Source organism: Centroberyx affinis, unplaced genomic scaffold (genome assembly GCF_046629955.1).
Source record: "Centroberyx affinis isolate AG114_WGS23_722 - 3 ecotype Tasmania unplaced genomic scaffold, CSIRO-AGI_Caff_v1 ptg001835l_1, whole genome shotgun sequence".
Classification (NCBI taxonomy): Eukaryota; Metazoa; Chordata; class Actinopteri; order Beryciformes; family Berycidae; genus Centroberyx; species Centroberyx affinis.
The window spans coordinates 82,745-107,715 of NW_027280214.1; the positions used below are offsets into that span (position 1 = coordinate 82,745).

Consider the following 24,971-nt stretch of genomic DNA (forward strand, 5'->3'; position numbering starts at 1 on the left):
TAAATGTATTTTGTGAAAACTATAAAACATTTTGTACAGTAAAATTGTGTCTTAAAGAAAGCCTTTTTGCCTGTTCACTGCTGTGCCGAATACAGACTGACTGTCAGTCTTTAGTGAGTGGGTAGAGACACTTCTTAATATTGACAAGATGTGTCATTTCTGCCAAATTAAAATCAACTTTTTGTGAATATAACGCTGAAAACAAAACAAAGCAAGATCTTCTAATACACAAACAAGACATCCAATTCCCACCAAACAAGGTGTCCAAAATAACAAACCTCTCTTGATGTATGGTCTGATCCAACTCCACACAGACCACACAGCACAACACCAACACACAATGGGAAAGGTCAAGCAATTCACCATCACTGGCCCTTGTTTTAGTAGAGTTACGATGGTATGAAAAAAAAAAAGAAACACAACCAATGAGGAGGAGGAGGGAGCAGGGAAGAGAAAAAAAAGTCATGGAATAAAGCAGTCAGTGCCTAGAGCGAGGCAGAGGAGTGATTGTGTGGCAGAGTGAGTTATTTTGCTTCACTTGCTGCCTCAGCAGGGGGGTTGTGTCTGTGTGTGTATGGATTTGAGGGGGCGTGCAAGAGAGAGAGCGAGAGTGTGTGTGTGTGTGTGTGTGCATAGAGGAGTGCATCTGAAAGGAGGGGGTGTCCAGGAGAGAGTGAGGTCAGGTAACATTCACACAGCATGCCTAAACAGCAACATCACCAAATATCTCCAGGTCTTGCTAAATTGATTGATTCAATCTACACGTCCACTCAATATTTAATAGTCCAATCAGAAGTTTAGGTTTGGAGGTTAATCAGATTTTTAAGAGGAAATTTCCTTGGGCTGATGCAATTTCTCTATTCACTTTACTCAGGTTATCACAAAGACAGAGGAATAATGTTTTGAGAGCAGAGGGGGGAAGAGAACAGGCTAGACAACTGTGCCGAGACAGAGAGGGAACATTAATAATTACAGAGAGCAAGCCAGAGAGAGAGGGAGAGACACACAGAGAGAACGAAAGAGAGACTCAACATGCAAGAAAGACAGCAATTAGTGGAAGTCTAAATAATACACAGCTTCAGGATACAAAGGTTTAAGTGTAATTCTTGCTCGGAACAAAGTCAAGTTAAGCAATATAAGTTCCTGCAAAAGTTCCTGAGAACTTTGCACTCTTTGTTCTATCTTGGTTAGAGCAGTGAGACACATTACTCATCGGCCTGGAAATCTGTCTGAAAACCCACAGCAGCAGACGGAAGGTGACACTCTCCCATTCAGAGGCGTCATCAGAATGAGACAATATTAACGGAGCAGTTCTACTTTAAAGTTCTGCGCTGAGTGTGTGTGTGTGTGTGTGCCTCATTGCAAAGATGGGAAGTATTGCCCCTGTATTGGAAATACATATTCAAATTAATGGTTACTCTGTTTTGTTTATTGTGTAAATTGTATTTGACAGGTACGACATCCTCATGATGTAATGTGTAACAAAACACTTATGTAGGCAGTATTTTTGTATTAAAACAAAAACATTAAACTACTTTCTGGCAGAGATAAGTTTTTAATACGGTAAAAATAACCAAAATGTATTGTCCCATATTGGTGTTACATAGCTTAGTGAGGCCCATTCAATGTTATTAACTGTAAGAGCCACTGTGGGAGGACCAGCATGGGCATGGTATTATGGGTATTCTCTACATCAAATCCCATGGCCTTCCCTTCAGCTTTAAAACCTCCTGCTGTTAAAACAATCAAGACCTGGGAAACTGTTAAAGTAGCTCACACAAATAGAAACAATATTTTTGCAAACGCCTTGTCTCAAGCCCTATGGTGAATCTGTGCAGATTCCATGACTTAAGAATGCAAATGCATTTAAAAAAGCAATATGTATTAATTACATATTTATGCCTCCAGTATATACTAAATTATTTTGAGAAATGTTATTGAGACATGTTATTTTGAGACATATTATTGATATTTTTTCCCCTTTCTGGTCCAGTGTTAGCTGCTAAATATATTGTCGACAGAGAAAAAGAGAAAGAATAGGAGGGAAGTTGATCAAAAAACCACAATTGAGATGTGAGAAGTTGTCTGGTTTTCTTCACTGACAGCTGTCTCTTACCATGGTCCGGCAGGTACGGGGAATAAGGGCATCCAAAGAGGCACCTGTGATGCGTGGAAATACAATCATTTATTTAAAAAACTATTATAGCAGAGTGGCTCATTGAATGGCAGCAAATAGACAGGGCATTGCTACCTCTACCTGATTGCAAGGTTACAGTTATTGTGTACAAAGGAAGTTAAATTAAGATTACTAAGAACTAAGATTTCCTGGTACTTGAATCAGTATTGAAAACCAACAGTCTGTATCAGAAGCATGCATGGCTAATCATAATCACAGCAACCATGTATTAGGTAGCAGGACACTTTGAGAAACCCATTGTCGATCATAAGAATACAAACTTTAAGCTGTTAATTGAAAAAGTACATAGATATAATGAACTGAATGTAAATAATTAAATGTATTGTGCATAAAGACCCCCAACATATGTAACAGGGTTGGGATAAATTCACTTTATTTCACTAAATTCTAAATGTAAATAGAAACTGCAATTTACATAAGAATGTTTCGTTTTTGAACTTTTAAGAAAATCCACTTTCTGAATTGACTGAATTGAAAGTGAATCGACCGTAACGCAAATATGCAGACATGTATAACTACAGCATTATGTAAAGCATGATCGACATCATAGTCCATATAAAGGAATTATCCAACCGCACACTGGTAGACTTTGTTGTTAACTTACATCTTTATTTTCTTTAGAAAATTAGGCTTGAGAAGTGAACAACTGTTTCGCTAGTTGCTTCCTCAGGTTGGCTCATTTCCAGGATTGACATCATGTTTACATCATTAAAACAACTTTCCCTGGAGTCGAATAAGAGTGTCTCTCCAACAGCAAGTGTGAAAACAGACATATAGATGGAAATGTAAACAAATGCCAAAATGAATCCATTTCATTTTAATCGACCTCAGAAGGATACCCTGAATCTGTCAGCTTTTCAACAACAACAACTTGGATGACTGTTTTTATCTGAACAACACAAGCTGTTGTTTACCTGTAGAAGTGACCTGTGTCTCTCTCTCTCTCTCCTCACAAACGTACACCCCATATAAGAGGACTCCAATCATGCATGAAACTGTCAGGTAACACACTACCCTCTCCCACACGTGTGTTGCAGATGGTTACCAATACTGCCAGTTTCTACAGACAAAAATATTCAAACTGACAACTGCAACAGACAAAGGAAAACAAAAATGAAATATTTAATTCTTCATGTAGTATATTCTGTATTTCTCTGTGTCACCATTTGACCTAATTTGTTCTTTTGGGCTTGTCATGGCAAAGCAGCTCATCCAGCAAACGTGCCTGATGAGGTGTGAAGCCTGCACCCAAATCCAGCTCTCCTACCCTCTGCCCACATTCCTGCTCTGCTCTGCTCTGCAGCCCACTGGAGGTAGACATCACTCACCGGCAGTCTTGGGGTCAGATGCAGCCATCGCTATTCCAACCTGAAACCAGTGAGGCACAGCAGAGATCATGACAACACACTTACCTTACATCCTACCTCCACAGAGTCTCACATAGTCAACTGTGCTTTCAGAGCTGGTGTTGAGATGCAGTAAACAAAGTAATAACAAAACATAATGGAAAAAAGACTATTTAACATGTACTGGATATTGATAATCTTTTATTTAACTTAACAAAAGCATGTCTCATTCCATTATCCTGGAGAATAACTGCCTACTGAATAACTGCGTAGGCAGTGGACACTTTGGGAGAATGCAATTCAAATTGAGTGTGAGCACAAATTGTAAGCCAAGATTGACAATTTGTAATGCATGGAAAAATATTTAAAGATTATACGATACTTATAAACAAAGACTAAAAGGCCAACCAAAAATCTAAAATAATCCTCCATCTTGGGTGTTGACTGGGTTAAATACTCATCGCCCTGCCATTCATATACCACACATTTAAAGACACGCTTGGGTTCACATTCATCGCAGCTACCAGTGAAGAAAAGCAAATCATGGGGATAACAACTTGGCAAATAAGGTTAAATGAACTTCTGATGACAGCTTGGAATGCACATTTATTAGCTGTCAGAGTTAGAAAAAAAAGTACATGTACTGTAGATTAATAATAATAAAAAAGACTTGAACTATATGATGAAATGTGTCCATTAGGAGGGGAGGTACTGTGGACTTTTAGATCTTCACCCCTGGCTGGGACAGTTGGCAGGTGGAAATGGCTGGCAGGGTTATTGTGGTTGACATTACGTGGGTGAGGGAACAACCTGGTCGCCACGGTAAAGAGGACAACGCTCTGGAGTTCCAGGTGTTGGTTGCCCCTGGCGATTGTGTGGGAGCTCTAGAAGTCCAGGTGTTTGTTGCCGGAAGAGCCGGAGCCACAGCCTGAACCCGCCATGGCCGCTCCTGCCAGCTCCCCCCTGCTCACACGACTCACAGTCTCTGACAAGTCTGGAGGCAAATGCAGTCTCTATAGAGATATGAGAGAGGGAGAGAGGGAGAGAGAGAGAGAGAGAGAGAGAGAGAAACAGAGAGAGAGACAGAGGGACAGAGTATTAGATCAGCAAGTATGGGTGAAAAAAAAGAAAACACATAGATCGACATGGATGGTACACTTCAGTGATGTTCATTCACAGAGAGCCATGTTGGGTTGAAATTGCATTAGATGCTTCAGCACTCCCCTCAGCACTGGCAGTGTGGAGTAAACCTGCTAGCGTGCTGCTAAATGCCTCAGAGAGCTTTAGGTCTGTTACAGCTCACAGGGAATATGCTGTGTGTGTGTATGTGTGTCAGGAGGGGTGCGGTGGGGTGTTTTGAGAAGTTATGTATGGGACATGAGAGCGTGAATTTATGTGGAAGGGAAGGAGAATGTGTGTTTGTGTGTGTGTATGAGTGTGCACGCGCATGTGCCTGCTCCGGATGTGTATGTGTTTGCATTTGTGGAGATTGCAAAAGTATTTGTAACCCAGATGATTAGGTTTAGCTAATACCAGAGTCATTAGAATCAAGCGTTTTAGCTGAGTAACTTGTTCCTTAGTAAAGCTTATCTGTGGAGCCGCCCTGTGCCAACTCGAAGCACAAAGACCCAAGGAGGTTAATGAGGGCCACTCACGTAAAGCCCCCTAACGCCAACACGCTAACTGCTGGAAAGCTTTAGAGGGGCTACGCTGCAAGAAAGGCCGCCAATGGCCCTCCACAAACAAAGTCCTGAAGAGGTGTTGAGAGCGTGAGAGGAGGTGAAGTATCTCCAGAGTCAAGTGTGTGCCTGACAATGGTGGAGAGCGGCATGAGTGTCTATAGAGGAAATAAATCAGAATGCAGGCATCCCCGGTACAAGGAAAGTTAAACCCTGTAATTTGTCCCTGAAAGAATCTGCCATGACATCTGAAACCCACTGGTCAAAACCTCCACTCCCACCCCACCCCACCCCACCCCTCTAAACCTCCCCTGCCCACCACATCCTTGCCCCCTCCAGCCGTGCAGCTTTACAAGAGCCCCTCCACTCCCACAGATACTTATCTCCTTCCTAATGACTAGGTGTTTGGGTACAGGGGTTAACAACGTCATTACTAGGAGATAATTCACAAGGACTACACAACACCCCTCGCCCCTCTAGGGTAGACAAGACTGCTTCCTACTTTTGCAGCATACTGTTTTTTTAGGGATTTATGATGTCTAAATATCTGAATTTGAATTGCAGAATGTTTTCTCTTCAGTAATCTTCATGCCTGATATGAAACCTCCTGCTCTTGCTACTGTGGCTCAGAGGTCAGAGGTGTGTCATGCCCAAGTGGTCTCCTTCTGTCTGCTGAACACATTTCCTTTGTGTGTGTCAGAAGACCGTTTGTCAGGCAAGCGGAGGAAACAAGAGGAATAGCTGTCATGCAGCCCTGCAGATTATCTGGGAGCAGGTGAAGCCTTGAGACATTGTTAAGGACCTATAATTTAATGTGGGATGGTAAGGTAAGGTGACAGAGGCCTTAAAGGGGCAAGAAGATTCCCACTGGGAGAATAGATGGAGATACATAATGTGTAGCTGGGCATAAACTAACCCCTTGCGACACAAAACCACAATAAGAATTAATAGGCTGACAGAAACATACATGCTAAATTCGATTAAGTTTACTCTGTATGTAAATCTTTCTCTCTGACTCTCTCTCACACACACAATTTTCCAACATCCATGCAAACTCATATATTGGCCTTGAGGGGGCCTCCAGAAGCTCTGCTTCCACCCCTGCCAAAGCTCACCTGTGTAACCTTTCGTGTCTACAGCTCACTCGAGTGTGATTGAAAAAGAAAAACAATGCATTGATCAAGCCTGGGCTCAGTCCTGCTAAGTGCACTGCAGCGGAAACACGGTAGAGAGAGGGTAGGAGAAAAATCAATCACATATACATCGTCCTCGGTGGGTGAGTAAAAAAAGACATCACACCGTTGTCTGGCTGTCACGCACCCACAGGCCTGGCTACCCCGTGTCTTGTTTGGCTCTGGGCTCTGGGAACCCACTGAGCATGTGCAGAGCGAAGGTCAAACCAATCCAGAAGTGCAGCTCGGCTCCCCTAACCTTTGAGTTCAGGGGCAGACCAGAACAATCAATGGCAACATCAAAGTTGGAGGGAGGAGCAGACAAAACCAATCGATAGGTTTGACACACAGAGGGAAAAGACAGCCCAGTAACACTGTCAGCAACCATCCCAGGACATTCAGTGACGGCAGATATAAGAAAAGATGACAAAACAAAGTCCCACTGTGCCCCATGTCCCATTAACTGATGTCAAATTTAATCTCAAGTCAACTAAACTGAATGAAGACCATCCAAGTACAAGATTCAGTTCATTTCACCCTGATTTGAAATGTACACCCACATATAATGTAAAGCTTAGACCGATGTTTGCAGTGCACCATGGTACATTCAGCAGTGATAGGCCAACTGCGGGGTTGCCATGAACATATGCATTGACACCAAATGAATGGAGGTCAGTGTAGGACTTCGACAGACATAGCCAGGGAGGCTCTGAGTCTGCTTCCCTACGACCTGCACACTCCATGATGTAAACAAGGACATCCGGAAAACCCTCAGAGGCATAGTGGGGTGTATGTGTGTGTGAAGTTTTTCTCTGCTGCCTGGCAACCTTCAGGGGGGGCGGAGAAAGAGAAAAAAAATAGGAGGGGGGGTGTGGGGTGGGAGTGGACGGCGGGAAAAAAGACCATTGGCTGTGGCACATGGGGGGATTGTGAAAATGGGTATGTGCCACAATGTTAGCGTGAGACTGTGTGTGTGAGAGTGTGTGTGTTGGAGCTGTGATGTCAGTGTTCCCTCCCTGGTGGCAGGCAGGGGTAAAGGTCTGTGGTTCAGCTCCGCTCCACAGCCAGAGGGGCTGGGGCCATGCTGGCAACAGGGTGAGGGGTGACAAAGCCCCAAACGAGCGCTAAGCACTTGAAATGAGCCCTCAGGGCCGGCCCACAGACTGGCTTTGCCTAAGAGGGTTACTAATATCACCCCACAATGGACAATTCCCTTCAGCTTACTAAACACCCCAAAGACCAGGTGCTTAAGGAATATGGTGTTTGACGCTGGCCGTAACTAGTCACTCACAATCTCCACATACAGCAGTGGCTGCATGTACATATCGCATCAGTGGTTGATGGGAAGCAGGGGCCAGAAAAGGCACCAAGTTAAGGATTTTAACATTTTTGTTATGCTTTTGTTTCGAGTGTGACAACTTGATGTAAGTGCATAATTTTCCAAGATCCAAATAGACTAATTTTCCCAACTGGAGCTTAAAAGGAGCCCACTCACACAAAGCAGCCCCATCAAAGGCATTCCACTGGTGGTAACGGCTTGCTAATGACTGGAGTATTAGGTGCTAATTTAACGAGTCATTTCTTCCATAGAGTTTTAGCCACACTTTCAAAAGGCCCGTGTCACTGTACAGCTTAGAACTCTGGGAAACCCAACACCCTGTTGGAACACATGACGATTGGTCTGGCTGTTCCAATCAGATTAGCTGATGTTGGAACATGCTCATGGAAATGACATGATATTTACCATAAACACCTACTTAACACAATCATTCTTGAAATTTTGTCAGCACATAAGATCTATTAAGTCAGTGAAATGACAGAAACAAAACATAGTGGGCTATCACTAAGTTAAAATCATTACAACCGCAGAAGAAACAATGACCAAGCTATATGCTGTGATGCATGAATAAGCAATTCCGGTAATTCCACTGATGCCAAATAACACATGAACCTATTTTTCCTTCACCATGCTGCAGTTTGCATGGATCTATATGCTATACGTCCAGTATTCATGGACAGTGGTCACATTAGGGGTGAAACCTTGTGCCAATTCCATTTCCCCGAGCAGCCAAGCTGCAGTGCAGCCACTGTAAACTAATGTCTACATCTGTCCATGACACCAGGTCAATGTCCTCCATTTCCAATCCCATTTCTACCACAGGCCAAGGGTCAAAATGGTAAGAGAACGTTTCCGAGCTGAAATTGGTAGAAATTTCCCAGACTTACAGCTCTATCCAGTCACTAAAACCAAGCTAAATCACCTCCCAGCACCGTAATCCCTCACACCTATAAAGTTACACTGCATTGTGTGGGAAATCATTTGCGGAACCTATAGGAACTAGTATTAACTTCAGCAAACCAAAACCCACATAATGAGGTGATGTTCTTTTCTATTCTAGGAACAAACTATCATCACATTTACGCTGGCAATTTCAGAGAATACTTCCGCTACCCTGCCAGAGAAAATGCAGAAACAGCCCAGCATAAATCCCATCACTTTGGTAATTCTAGCCCACCTGCGCCTAACAAAGGCTGACAAGAAGCTCTACCTTCCTCTTCTTTTGTGGTTACAAAGAGAGTGCAACACGATCCCTGGCCTTGCCCTAAGAATAACCTGTTGACTGGGAAGCTTTTCATCCCTCGGATTTTGGCAATTCTACAATTAAAAACAAAAAGATCCTTCTATCGCTCTTATTTTATTTTTTTCCCCCCTTGTATTTCTCTCTTACCTGATCACTCTACTGTCAAACAAATATTGTCAGGGCACTATGGACCTGATCCTTGCACTCCTCACCTTTGGTCACGTGTAATGTTGGTGATCAAGGAATTTATGCTTATTCAACCATTGCAAACATTGTAAGTCGCTCTGGATAAGAGCATCAGCTGAATACCTAAAGTATAACATGTTATATGTAACATGGAGTGGCAGGTGCATCCCTCATATGCATTTCCTGGATGTAATTTTACTCTGTTTTATTGGCAAGTGTGCTGTTTGAAAATTATGCATGTGAAAGAGTGTTGTAAGTGAAAGAGAGAGACAGGGGGAGAGGGAGAGAGAGAGAGAGAGAGAGAGAGAAGAAGAAGAAGAAGAAGAAGCAAAAGTAGGCTAATAGACAAATCTGGAGTTCATCTCATGTTTCTTTTCGGTAATTGGGTGATGGTCACCTGCTTGCCATGTCACCTGCCGTCTGACCCCAGATAATCCCAGAGGCAGGCATACAGACAGTCAGGCGGACCGACAGATAGACAGATACAGACACAGGCTCCACATCTCTTCTGCTTCATGGCTAATGCATCTGACAGAGTAGGCAGGCAGGAGAGGGATGAGTAAGCATTCTGAGTGTAATTATATTCCCAAACATTGAAAGAATGGGAAGGGACTAATAACCCACTGAATTTCATTAAAACGGAGCATGTCCAAACAGGAAATTGATTAGCTGACAATATTTCTAGGTTTTTAATACCTAATGGAATGTTTATTCTTTTTCTCTTGAATAGCCAGCTCCTCACTTACCCTTCACGCTCCAGAGGCTGATGTAAAACAGCGTTTGATAGTATCTGTCATGTTACCGAGCACGACATGCATAGGAATCAGTGAGCTCCGACGATGCTTCTGAATAACCAGACGGACAAACAAGGGCCAAAGTGTAACTGTACTGTAACACAACAACTTGACTTGTTATTTCTGTCGTCATCATCATCTTCTTCAGCTGCAGCCTACGCTGGGGGCTTCTGCTCCGGCCTGTCAAGAGCTTTGACAGGGAAGGCAGCGTGGGGCCATTTTGTCTCTTTTCAGTTTGGTTTTGTTTCTCTTTGGAGGGCAGTGTTGGTTTGGACCGTGGGCGTTGTAGGGTGAGGGGGGCGAGGGCACGTTGACCCTTGTGGGGGTGGGGAAGAAGGGTGTGTGTGTGTATGTGTGTGTGTGGGGGGGTTAGTTGGTGTTATGGACTTGGGCACAGCCAGAGAGTGCTGGTCCACCCCTGGAGTGACACGGTGCCTGGGGAGAGAGGGAGAGGGGTAGAGGGCGTAGAGTACAAACATGTCTAAGTGCTGCCTTCACTACCGATAGGCCCATAGCAAAGAGCACGGCTGCATGGGTTATGACAGCATATCTGGGGGACCTCTTGTGCCCTCCACCCCTCAAACACACATTTTACCCCTCAAACCATGACTCTGATATTATAGTCCTTGGGTTAAAACACCCCTGACACTTTGGGTAAGAGCTGATTTTCTAGTGCAATATAGATGCCCTGTTACAATAATCACACTCAGATGGGAAAAAATTCCTAAACATCCTGGTCATAATCTCATAAAAATGCTCTGATAGCAACAGCTAGAGCTGAATAAGGCTATATCTTGCCCCACAATCCAATTCACTATAAGCAACGTAGCCCAATTATTCTCAGTAATAAAGTCACCACATTATTACGGAAGCACACAGTATGAGAAATCAACTGACTGTAATTCCTTGGACAATGTCAGATTATGGCTTAAGATCCTCCTGCTAACTGGCTCTCTCTCGCAGCATCAGTCACCATGAATAAAAGCCAGAGTATTACCAAGGATATTTTATCATGCATTATTCATGCTTTTCTCTGTTGCACTCGCTCTACAAATGCACACCCCCGCATACACACACACAGACAAACAGACACACACACTGCCACTTGCGTATGCGTGTGTCACACAGAGGTATTTACAACACGAGCGCACAAAGCTGACTAGTACGACTTGGCCTTCCTTAAACCCAGCCTTCCCTGCTACAGAACCTTCAGTTTCTCCCTCTTCTTTTGCACCGTGACAGGGTTTCACACAGTTTACAGGCATAACATTTGGCAAAGCGAAAGGTCGTCTGGAGGTTACTGTGTCAGCCTGGGTAAGAGGCTGACCCCTTGGGAGGGGTGGCGGGGCAATCACTCTCGCACAAGCATAGTCTGTTATTGTGCTAGATAAAGACCAGGACGGAATGGAACAGATCAGAATGGGAAAGAGTAGCAGCAGAGGAGGTAGAGGAGAAAGATGAAAATATATTATCTGCCATTTGAAATATTTTCAGTGTCGTCCATGATGATGTTAGTGCTACGGTTGTCACCACAAGTTTGTGAACATCTCTCCGCACTGCCTGCTACTACTTGTACTGTGCATTGAGAGTTTTGTTGAGTTGTAAGGCACCGGACCTGTGAGGAAAAGAGCAAAATTAAGCAGTCTGTCTTTCTCCCTGCTCAGCGCCACAAGAAACAGCCCAATACGGCAGCACATATGTTTACTCCTTAGTAGAGGAGGTGGAACAGAGAATAGACGAGACAAAGGTAGAGGTGTGCTTCGGCGCAGTTCTGCAGTGGGTACTGCTAGTACAGGACTATGTACTGCAAGCCAACCATCTTGAAATCTTCAGAAACTATCCAAGCAATCACATGGATACTGACAACATTTACCTGCATGCAGGAGGTAAGTGTGTCTGATTTCTTGGTTATTCTCTGAGGATTCCAACGTTATTTGCTGGCAAAACAGAGGAACAGTTTGAAGGGTGGAGACAGAAAGATCGACAGGGAAAAGTTGAATAAATGGGGGTAAATGGTAAAAGGAAAAGACTAATTCTTCTCTGTAACTCAAGACAAAGAGAGGAGATTAATTGAAAAGAAAATCCACCTTCATGTCTACGTGACGTGAAAGGGACAGCAGGTCAACAGTGTGAAAGCGTGTGATCTTGACCTTTTGTGAGTATACCTAAGAGAGATGTGTGCATCTTAATTGTGGATGACACAATTATGCAAGATAATGTGCCAGCGTGTTTGTAATACTTATGGTGTCTGTGTGTGTACGTGTTCATGTGTGTGTGTGTGTTTGCGCGTATCCGTGTCTGCTAGACTACCCAGATGAATAAAGGGGGGTGGGTATAATCCATCACCAGTTGATAGTCCTCACAAAAAAGGAGCCCTTTTTGCTGAGAGGACAGCCCTTGTGCGGACAAAGACCACCATACTGGGGACTTCATAGGACCCAGCTGAAAAGGTGTTGCCCAGAGTAACCCCATTCACATTAACAGGCATGCTGGCCAAAGCCAGTCATTACTGCTGACTTGGACCAGCCGGGCCACACATAGACCAGCCTAGAGCCTCTAAGGCCATTCACTCCACATCAGCCCACAGGCAAACAGCCTGAACTCTGCCACTGGGGAGCATCAGGAATTGTTACCATTCTATTCGACTGTCCGTCTTGAGCGCTTGAATATATGCAGCTTTTGAGCAAATTTATAAAAAGCTTGAATCTACAGTTTTACAGGGCAAGCCTTGAATCTTTGCCTATTCATGAAAATGTGGCAATAAGGGATAAAAGATGATTTACTATCAGAGAGGAGGTGAAGAAATGTTAAGATAATGGTTCAGTATCAACCCAGTCTGGGCATTAAACTAAAACAGCTGGTCCAATATAATAGGTGGGGTAATAAAACACTGGTTGCTAGGGAACTTCTTTCTTTCCCATTAGAGATAACAGCTATTTACAACCATGTTAAGTAAGATGAGACATGTGGGAACTTCCAGTGCCCAGAACGCCTACAACAGAGCTGCACAAACTTTTTGATGTGGACAGTCAACAGCCAAAAAGTAAACTTTTAGCGTTCTGCAGGCCACACAAGTGCTACTGGAAATAAGGTAATTTACAATTTTAACAACTTCCCAAGTCTTGCATCATTATGAAGCTTGTTAAAATGCCTTGTAATAAAAAAAGTGTTCTCAAAAACACAACTCAAAAGTAATTAACTTGCAGTAGAACAGAACAAATACAGAATCGCTTACCGCTTCCTGGAACACTTTGAAGGCTAGAGTTTCTTATGAAATGACACATTTGGTCAATAGGCCCTAGTTGCGGTAGCCCAGCTCTGGCCTAGAATATTGCAATACTGTGGCATACCTTCGCCTCCACTCATCGTCGCACCACCACTCTCACTGTGACACTCTGAAATGAGGGTCAAGCCTTTCACAGTTACACAGTGGAATGCTATGAGAGGAAAGCTGGTGTACTCCCAGTTGAGTTCCACTGGAATCGCTGGAGGCTGAAAAGCTTTGCTCCACTAACCTACTGAACTCCTAACAGCACTCTGGAAAAACCAAATCTGACCTATTCACCATGCATCTCCACTCTGTTGCAAACTCGCTGCACTATAGAGGAGAGATGCTGAAAAGACAAGCCGAGGCTAGAGGGACAACGTACTAACTGCAATGCCCAAATATTAACGTGGCAAAATTCTTGGATCCAAAATCTGGGGTGAATAATGCTTGAATTAATTTGCCAATTACACCGAATGTAGATACTTAAATATGTAACCTTGTACATTGGATCATAGGACACACAGACACCCGACAGTCTCCCTCTATGTGCCCCCCACCCAGCCAACCCCACCTCCACCTCTCCTCTCCAGCACCATCCCTGTGGGCAGGTGGTTGTGTAAATTTAGCCACAGCTAGGTGAGGTGCATCCTGGGTAGACGGTGGGCAAAGCCACCTTTAGGGTGTTCAGGATGTCAGAGGGAATGAGACATCACCTCAACTGCCCTGTCAAAAAATTCACCACCTTCCATTTTCCCCATAACCCCTAGGTCCAAAAAGCACCATGGGTGATGGGGATTCTTGTTTTGTGTTTTTTAATTTAGCCTGAAACACACCAGCCATTATCTAACCTTGAGCACCGGCTGAGTGTTAATTGTGAAGCATTACTAAGGCTATTAAAACACTGAGCCAGGGCCTGGGGAGAATGCATGCTAAAGTTAAAAATCAGACAGACAGTGCTAAATGCATGTGATACCCTCTCTGCAAACGACCCCTATAAGAGTTGGCACTACAGAGACCATTTGGAGTTTTAAAGGAATGACAACAAACATAACAAAATAATACAAAAACTGTTTTTTCTTTTACAAAAGAAAAAATATAGCTTGTGGTTTGCAGCAATGTTGCCAAACGTTTGTGGTAATGACTTTTCAATTGGAAATTTATACAGATTAGTTTATGGAGACTGGAAAAACCAGATTGGATACTCTCTCCATTAAAGATTTGTAACCACAAGGCTATTATAAAACATGATATTCAATATCAGATGTCTGATAAAGACTGTAGTGAAATCCTGGTGAGGCGTTTTCTTCTTAATGAGTGTCACGCTTGGTCACTCCAGTGGATCCACTAATTATCTACAGGAGCTCCTCTGCTCCAGTTGTTTAAACAGAAGCTCTTGTTTCACATACAATTTTCCATGAATGCCAAATGTTTGCTGTAAATTTACCATTATTGGCTAATATTACCAAACCTGTTCCAATGTCTTGTGGCATATCACAAATAAACCACAAGTTTACACAAACATCTAAATTGTGTAGGTATGAATCACAAAAAATACCATGTAAAGCTGAACAATTAATCGTAATCGCATATTGGGATTTTATGTTTCCACGATTAATATTAATGTAATTTGATGTTATTGAAATGTTTGTTATATTTTCAATTCCTCTGAAAGTCCCGGTGTGGTATATCAATTTCTTCCATTATGTGAGACCAATCACAGCCTTTGAATGTGCAAAGTGTGCCCATGGGACAGAGAGACCGTGGAAAATGTTTTAGTTCCTAAAAGTGGTTCATTGTCTGTCATTTGGAGATTGAAGATTTGGTTTTATATATATTTGGTTTTATATATTTATATATGAAGCAAAGCAATAAAGCAGTAATTATTCATTAATTGAATTTTGTAAATAAGGATCACTATAAGAGTAAGCAGCAAGAAGTAAGAAAACAACACTTTCTAGTTGCTGCTACTTTGACAGATACAGCACTGAAGAGGTGAAAATGTAAAAAAAAGCACAAAAGTGCAATAAAAGATTTTTTCCCCCCTGAAACCAAGACAAATAATGGTAATCACAATATATAGCAAAATTATCAGGATTATAATTTTTGCCATAATTGTACAAATCATACAGAACCTCAAAGGTGTAAAGGTCCAAGGATATTAGTCGTTCAAAAGTGAGGAAAAACAGTAGCACCATCCCAGCTCCAGGTGGGAATGTATTGGACACACAGGCAGCTATTTTAACTGATTCAGAGGTCATTGGAGCTGGAGGGATCATCAATGTCAAAACAAAGGTTCAGTCTGAAGTGTGCTGTATGTGTATACAGGGTATATCTGCAGGTAACAAGCTGCTGTCACAGTAAGTTAGTTAGCAAGGCGACTGAAACTCCACAGTCACAATCAGACTAACTAAAGATAACAATCCCTATCTTACAAAACTGTATCTGACAAAATAAACAGATTGCTGTCAGTCTCTCTAAGATTTTGCATTCTGTAATTATTAGTAATTAGTTATTAGTAATAAGTGTTTGATTTTGCAGAGGATTTTCAGAAAAATTGTGCGGCAAAAGGGCAAAGTTGTGATCTGATGTTAACTCCTTTGCTTGAGAGAATTTGTGCGATTTGAAGTTTCAGGCTATCTGATTGTTCTAAAAGAAAGTGAGAGTTTTTCTGTGGATAGGGTGGAGAGTGGATAAAACCTCAAAATGCTGGTCAGGGAACTGTTCGTTCTGCCAAAAACCTTTGATCATAAAAGTGCAAAATCCTGAAGGGACTGATTAGCAAGAATATTGGTTTGATAGTGTGCAATTATTGTCCAATTGTGTTGTCTTAACTATAGTTTAAAATAAAAAATAAGGCTAAGTACAGACACAGATACAGAGGACTGTTGAGTTGAAAAGAATAACAAAATTGGGAGGCATTCCAAATGTGACTATCAGCTTCTTCATTCTCCCTGATGCCGAGTTAGGCGTTTTGCTGGGAAATGGGCGGCCTGCCAGATTGGGGCCAAGTCAGAGTTGTCAGGGGATTACAGTTCTGCCTTGCTCACTGCAGGGGGTGCGGAGTGGGCCTCAATTACCCTGGAGCGGCTTGTTTGATTTGGCCCGGCACTTTTGGGGACAGACCAAAAGCTGAATAATGCACCATTAGCAACTCAAAATCCTGCCCTAAAATGAGTCCACTTATGCATCACATACAGTAATTGTGTGTCTATCAAAGGCTGGCAGGTCTACACCAATTACTCTGATAACAACAAAACAATCTATGCATAATATTATCAGCCGAACACCTGTGGGCAGCCCCAAACATCCAAGCTTCCTCGTCTAAAACTTCTACATTGCATGCAAAACTTGTCACCGACACTCTGCAGCGAAATGAACTGTCAACTTTAGACTACTAAAATACTAAAATGTAAGGTTGCGCAGAAATAATATTGAAGAAGGGTGCAATGGTGGAACTGTTTATATTTGTATTTACAAATACAGCAGAGGGGGAGAGAGAGAGAGAGAGAGAGAGAGGAGAGAGAGAGAGAGGGAGAGAGAGAGAGATCCCCCTACTCTGGCTACAGTTGGAGCTGTGCAATTGAATTTCACAGGATATGAGGCAGCAAATGGCATGTAAAGGCTGAAGCGTCAGACGGTTGCTGCTCCACGGGCCAGCCAGATAAGGGAGGTGTAAGTGAAATCATTAGGTAACTCTGCAGGGCATCAGGGGCAGTCTGGGGTTGGCAGGGGGCTGTGAGAGCCAAAGGTCCTCCTTGAGCTCCATTGAACACCCACTCAGCCTGATATACATGCACTTACAAACACACAAGGAAAATCACTTACACAAACACAAGCTCCAAGACAAATAAGGACTCAAGACACACACGGGCAAACAATCGCACACTGTTTTTTTTCCACACACACACAAACGCGTGCACACAAATACACACACACACAAGCACACACGGAACACACACACACACACACACACACACACACACACACACACACACACACACACACACACACACACACACACACCACTTCAAACTGCAGACGCCTCATTGAGGTATCAGCCCCAGTGATTGTGTTTGTCCACCTGGGTATGAAAGAGCCATTCTGGCCTGCGTGGCGGAGACAGCAGTGTGGTACAGCTCAAGCCGGAGCCCAGCTAGGCTACGTCTGTCTCAGGCTCTCAGGGAGGGGAGCAGCCAAGTGTGGATGCACCTCATTACCTCACTCATCCACACACCAATTACCCCTAAATAAATACACCCAGCCCACAGGCAGCAACAATGACATCCAGCCTGAAAGGGAAGAAAGGACGCCGTTCAGAAAGCATTTGCACGCACAGAAAAGTCCTGTTGGATAATGATGAAAAAGAGGACAGAGAAAAGAAGAACATGCAGGGGGCTCCAAGTCTTTTAAAGAGCTCAAAGACGAAATGGGGAAAGAGAAAGAATGAAACAAACACCAAGCAAGCAGAGTGAAGTGATTCAGAAAATGATAATTTCTTGCTAAATTTCACCCAACACATCCGAAAATGATTGTTGTGTGGGGGGAGGGGCAAAGTTTAATTGTTTTAATGCAAGCAGCCATGAGATAGCTCTGGCGCAGACTAAAATGGTGATCATTGTAGAGCCGACACATATTTGCATGTAAGACGGACCGCTTGGGGTGACGGTAACAGCAGTGTGTCCACAGGCCAAAGAGGGCTCTCTGAAACATCAGCTAAACCACAGTGCATCTACAAAGAGAATGGACCAGCACTTGTGTCCAAAAGGCTTGATCCCCAGAAAGTTTTACAAAATATGGCAGGTGGTATGTGACAAGAAACAAGAACTATTTTGCCTCCCTAAATATGAGAAACCACTTTCAGCAATAAACAATGACAAGCCTCTGGTATAGGAGTGAGAATAGCAAAGGATTTGAAACATGGAGAAAAGGTGTGTGGAGGAGAAAGGAAGACAGATGTGTTTTCAGGGAAAGGGAGGGGGGGTATAAACTGGGAGAGGAAGCCAAGGGAAGTCCAGCTCCTCTCCCTCCTTCATGCACCCCCCCCACCCCCCACCTCCCTCCATGTGGGATCTTTCTGCATGAGTGACTCTGTCGTACCTGGGGGACAAACAGTCTCTCTCTCTTTCTCTGTCTGTCTCTCTCTCTGCCCCAAATACTTCCTACCTCTCCTCTCGTGTGGCGGTGCTGCGACTGTGGTCTACAGAGAAAGACTACGGCGAGCCAAGTCTAGTTAGTCCTGCGGGACTGAAAGGCAAAAAGGGCCCAAGGACTAAAGGAATAAGTGAAATATCAGAACATGAACATGGGGACTCGGTATTTAATCACAGCTGTGTATCATAGAATAATCTGGACCAAGAGGTATTCAAATGATATTTCTCAATCAAGGCACACCTTGTACAGTAGCTCAACTTCTCATGGCACCCAAAGGCAAGGGAGGGATGATTCACTTCCCCCTCTGACACCTGGACATGTCAGGTGATGGGTGGATCTGTATAGCGGCGGAGGGCGTGCATCGGGATGTCACCCCTGATAGGCTGTTCTCCAGTCACCAGGACGCATGATCGCATCCCGACCGCATAACACACCCACATGAGCCGGCCGGTTCACCTGACCAGAGGCAGATTCCTGTTCAACAGAAACAACGGCTGGGAACGTGTCTGTTTTCCACGCCGTTGGTTCTGCGTATTAGATTGAAGGTGATGGATGGAATGGAAGTGAAAGGAGCAGGTTCATTAGGATTCCTTCCTGATGGAGGGCTAATTGAGGGAGGGCATGCTGGGCAGGTCTGGTGCCACAGGTGGGTGGAGTAGCGTCGACATGCTGTGGCAGCATAGTCGGGATTCCTGGTGTACAGAACAACCGCCAGACTGCATGGGAATCCCGAACTCTCTCGCATGCACACAAAGCGCTCAGTATGAACTCTGTGAAGGCCTCAGTCTGGCCTTTCACTCACCACTGTCTCTTTAACACAGGTTGGGCTCGCAGGACCAATGACTCCTGGTACCTGCGGCTGGGTCTATAAATAGAGGCGTTCCTTCACCCTCTCTCTCTTTATATTCCCTGCCTGATGTGGCCTGGAGTCTCCTTTTGGGAGCTGCAATGTTTTTGTTAATTTCCTGCACTCTACAACACCCACACATACTGTTGTCAAAGCCTGCAACCCCATTCACACTCTGTTGTTCTGATGAACACATCCCATTCTCTTTAAGGTTAATGTTTGTGGCTGTTTTGGTTTGATTGAGGAAATGGTATGATGCAATGATGCCACACACACACACACACACACACACACACACACACACACACACACACACACACACACACTTACACTTCAATAGACAAGACATTCAGAAAGTGTGTGAAACATGGAAGTGATGTGCAGCCAAACATGCTGACAATGTTCTCTGGCATCTTAACTTCCTTTGTAGAAAGGTTTGCGTGACCCAAAGGTTTCACAAGGTACCTACGCCTGGAAGGAATGTACAGAAGCCACGCACGATCCCAGAGAGTACACACCCACAGATGCTTGGTGATGTGAACGCTCCACAAACACAGAAACAAAAGGAAATCTTCACTAGGTTGGATCTCACATGCCAGTTGGTCTTTTACAGAACAAATGGAAAATGTTTTATAAACTTTCAAATTCTATATTTCCTGAAGAATGCTGAATTTCAAATACAGGTGGATTGTCGCTGACACCAACTTGTGCAGACTTTTTAAAGCCCTCTGGTTTTCATGAGGATGCTTCAGTTTCACACTTATATTTATATTCTGCATACACTAATGATATTTTATTTTCATAAGGGTCCCACTATTTTATACTGTATACATATTGATGTTTTTATATTTTACATTATATATACAGTATATACCTATATAGCAAATATGTTTATTCATACCTATATCTATATATACATATATGTACTGTTATTAGGGACACTTAGCCTGCGGCCACACTGATCTGTCGGAAAATGGACAGAATTATTGACAGATATATTTCTGTCTGTTGGGCTTTTTTGGAACGTCAACAAGGTGCATCAAAAACCCCTGTTCCCCAGAGGGTTCTTATTTGGATATGCAGATATGCAAATATGCAAAACAAACAAGGCAAATGTACAATACTTGCAAGACAGATTTAGGTTAAAAATAGAAAAAAATGATCAAAAAACTCAACACACATTGCAAGATCAGTGGCCTCTGTCCATCCATCCACCCCAGAGAATTATTTTGAATGAATTATTGAATTTATCATTACCAATGCAAATAGTGAGTCTCTTCTTGCTATATAAAATCATTCATTAAAATTATTGGATGTGGGTTTTGGACAAGTATAGTTTATTTAAATACCCCTATCTGAATTAACATACAGGGTTTAAGACTACAGTAGGACATGAACTTTCAAACTAGTCACAGTGGTAGTGCAATTAAAGTGATGTGAAGTTTTCCTGTCATCCTCCATGAAAAATACAGTAATTATTCATTCCAACATACTGCAATGCATGGTGCTTGTAAGCCCATGTCTATTCGGCTTGGAGAGATCTTTTTTGTCGTGAAAAAGCCATCAATAATGAACACAGCAGACAACCTGATCCAAACATCACACTGTTAAAGGGAGGAATAAGTAAGGCTGTGATAACGTAACCTGACTGTGTGCTTAAATGTCTGTATCTCTACTGTTCACCTCTCATTGCCCTCACTGTTAAGGGCTGACCCTCCTGGCCCTGACAAGTCACACACACACACACATATACACACACACACACACACACACACACACACATACACACACACACACACACACACACACACACACGAAAGCAGACATACTGTATATGCACATGCGAGGACACAAACACACATATATAGTAAGTAGAATCAAGCATGATGAAACCCTTCCATGATCAGGCGACTTAATGTTTGAGAGGGGGAGAATTTTATACGGGGCCAATTTAAAAGTAATTGTCTCTCACTGTCCCATATCAGGATATAATCTCACAATCATTATCGCACAATCCCAGAGTCAGATAGGGAAACAAAAAAAAATGCATCCCAATACAGTTATATGGGCTATATATGTATGTTGGCAAACACACTTACTTCATCTGCCAAATCCCTAAATTAACACCTTTTTGGTGAGAAAGCTCAATTTGGAAAACGTCACACCAACACCACAGCTGGCATTCAAGGGTAAAATTAATTACTTCAGATACATGTGCTTCCTCTCAAAGTGGCAGACTTATTTGCATTGAGGAACATTCAGCAGAAGTAATCGATGCACACGCAAAATACGGCCACCCAATGACCCGGCCCCGTCTCAGAGTCCCTCCCCGTCCCCAAAGCCCTGACGGCTCAGCCATGCATGGAGGAACAAACACAGGTAGCGAGAGCAAATCAGACTGCAACAAAACACAGAAACATGAATGGGGGGCATTACAATGACGGGCTGGACGCAGGACAATGGGCCCACCATTAAACAAACGGCAAATCCCAGGATGGGCTGCGGGAGAATGATACAGATTACAGGCACCTAGTCCCTAGCCTGGGGAACAGGGGAGAGAGAGAAAAAAGGACACAATATTGCAATCTGACAGCTGACGTCTTCATATAAATGTATGAATTTACATTCCAATTAGAGGAAATTTACATCTTAATCACGGCGAGCAGTGCGTCGGTCCCTCGGTTAGCGTGTTGCTACGGTAATGAGGTGGGATGCTGCTGTGCTCTCTCATCCAGACAGTGATCTGTCAGCAGACGACACCTCCCTGTTATGAGGGAGATGCACCCTTAAATCCAACCGCCGGCACGATCCAGTAATATTCGTTGAAATCTGTCTTAAATACCAACAAGGTGTGAGCTGCCACCCGAGGATAATGTGCCAAATATGGAGTTTGAAAAACATCAAACATATCTTAAATACAGTGCACTGAACCAGGAGTGTGTCTAACTGTCATTCAAGTGACAAGCTTTCAGTACTCTATGGCATTCCATTTCTAATTTCCATACTAATAATGGGTATATCATCTTTAATGGTTTGATTTTGTTTTATGGCATTTGAAATGGATGGTGAAGCTGTCGGTGGTATTACTCAAACATATCATGTCATCAGATCACATGCTGTTCTGCTGCTAACAAAGACAAAACGATTGGGTGAGATGGAAGGATTGTGAACGCATCATCAATATTCCTGGTCACCATTTAGCAGTAATGTAAATGGTAGCATCCAAGCTCACCGTTTAGGAAAGCACTGCCATGAGTCAGTCAGAAGGTGTGTGAATAGATGTGAGGAGACAGGGAGAGTAGTAAACATAGTTGGGGGGGAAACAGTAAAAGCCTCCGGAAAGAACTTCTTACTCAACTTTGTAAAGTCTGATTAAGGACACTATTGTGGTTTAGTTCAATTAGCAGACAAGAGCTGCTGGTTTGAGGTTTTGGAACTGAACTCTGTATGTAACCGCAGAGGGAAGCCTAAGGCCTGAGAAGGGTCCTGCTTATTAAAAGAAAAAAAAAATAATTACAGGTTCACAACAGACAGATTGAGTATGAGTCACGATGCACTGTACACATCAATTTTAATGAGTCCTGAAAAGGGACCATTTAATGAAAACTTGAGCATTCAGACTTTACTGCTCCGGTCTAACTGAAACAACTTCTATTCAGTGAATCATTTACTTGTACAGCACTCCGATTGCTGACAATGCAGTCAGGAGGAGCAGATTAGCTACCACCACATAGGAACGCACATAAATCAGTTTAACACAGTCCTTTGCCATCTTCACGCTTGACTTTAATACAGAGATGTGTGAACAAAGAATTGGAGGTAAATGAGGCATGGCTTCTTTATCACCTACCTCGTAGCCAATCAGGCCTCTCCCGTCAGAGACACTGCTCTAATGGCTGATATCTATGGGAGCAGCCTATTACTGGATACTGCCTGTAATTAAGACCAGTCAGATTACAGCAGCCCAATGCCTGCTCTCTGATATGTAGGCTGCCATTAAGGCCAGAAGTGGCTGTGCACTTGTACACCACACTGAAAAAAGCAAGAGGGCTGCTGTAGTGAAAAAAAAAAAAAAAAAGACTCATAGAACGATGTAGCATGTCAAATGCATCCCAAACCATCACATGGGGTGATATGCGGGGCGTGGCTGGGATTCCACTTTAGCCTGCGGGGTTTTTGGAGAGGGTGCCGGGAAGCTGCACACACCCCCTTTGGCACTTGTCTCACATATTCTAACCTCGCAGATTGATTCCCACAACAGCGCTGCCGTGCCGAAGCCTTTCCGTTCTACCACCCAAATGAGATCTCTTATCTTTTTGGGGGGCAAATGAGGTTCAGCAATTGAGTTTAGCCTGAATGTTCGCCATGATTGCAACATCTTAAAACAGGCACCGGCTTATAAAATGCCAGGTTGACTTTGTGTCTAATAGCAAATGAGGTGAAAGGGTGAATGTGAAGGCTGTTAAGTTGGAATAAGGGCCCTGAGTGTAGTGAGAGTAGCACTCTTAAAAAGCTGACTATGATAAAAAAAAAAAAGAGGGGGTAGCAGAGGGAGAAAGCCTGTGAATAAAGAAACAGAGAGAAAGAGAGAGAGTGAGAGAGAGTGAGAGAGTTTGAGAGGAGAAAGCACTCCTGTACACAGAGCGACCTTGCTAACACTCTGCCTACTCTAATATTCACCACTACACATGCTTTTGTGCTCTATTCCTTGCCCATCTAAGCACGCAAACCCTCCTCTCAACACACACACAAGCACACACATACACACCACTCATTACACAATTTCGCTAGCCAAAGTTACCCAAGACTTGCACGCGCATCCACTCTCTTTTACACACACATTCAAAGACACACAAAGACACCCACACACTCACACACACAAGGATGCACAATCTATTGAAGGGTGCAAGAAATTCACTTTACTGATTTAATTATAATTTTCTACATTACTTCTCCTCTCTCTGCGAGAGTTTTCTGTTGATGCAGAAAGCTCAAACGACGACTGCCGAATGTGGGAGTGAGTTTAAGGCTGTGCATCAAAGCAGGCTGTTTAACTTTCAATGTCCTATGAGATTCAGCTGTGGAAGGACGTTCACTGGGATCTCTCCTGTTGTGGAGCAAAGCAGGTTACTTCTGAGGAGATCAGAGAATCAAGTCACTCACTGAGTCAAGTCTTTGATATCTACCACAGAGAACTGAAATGTTCCCATCCAATCTGATTTGGCAAAGGCAAACAGTCACACCTTGAAGTATACACACACTGTTTAATTTCCTCCAACTTTTTGAGTTTGGCTAAATAATAAAATACATGATGAAAGTGAGCTTTAAAATAGAATTCACACACAACTAATGTTATAAAACCGCAGTGGTATGCATGGGTACACTGTCGGGTGCAAGTGCACGCTAAACACAGGCACACGCACGCACATGCACACACACACACACACACACGCACACACCCGCACGTGTACACAGAGGGAGATGAAGCTAGCGTACATGACGTCCCCATACAAACAGGCTGTGTAAGTGAGCGTACAACATCAGGCCATCAGATCACTTCCCTCTCCAAACATGAAGGCTTTAATAGATGTGAAACTGCGGGCCCTGGATCTTTTCACACCACTGAGTCGCAACTCACACAGAAGAACAGGAGGCACAGGATGACAGAGCAAAAAAAAAAAAAAAAACAAGGAGGGGGGGATGAAGGAGACTCCATACTGGACAAATATATTTATGATGAGGGGATCAA

At 43.3% G+C, this 24,971-nt stretch overlaps 1 protein-coding gene across 1 annotated transcript in view; it reads right to left on the reverse strand.

Moving 5' to 3' along the window:
* Nucleotides 1–3,769: 3,769 nt before the first annotated feature.
* Nucleotides 3,770–24,971, reverse strand: part of elp4 (elongator acetyltransferase complex subunit 4) — a 51,258-nt gene continuing 30,056 nt past the window's right edge. The window contains exon 10 of the mRNA XM_071529731.1: nt 3,770–4,556. Within this exon, the coding sequence (XP_071385832.1) occupies nt 4,428–4,556 (129 nt within the window). The 3' untranslated portion in view covers nt 3,770–4,427. The remainder of the gene's footprint in view (nt 4,557–24,971) is intronic.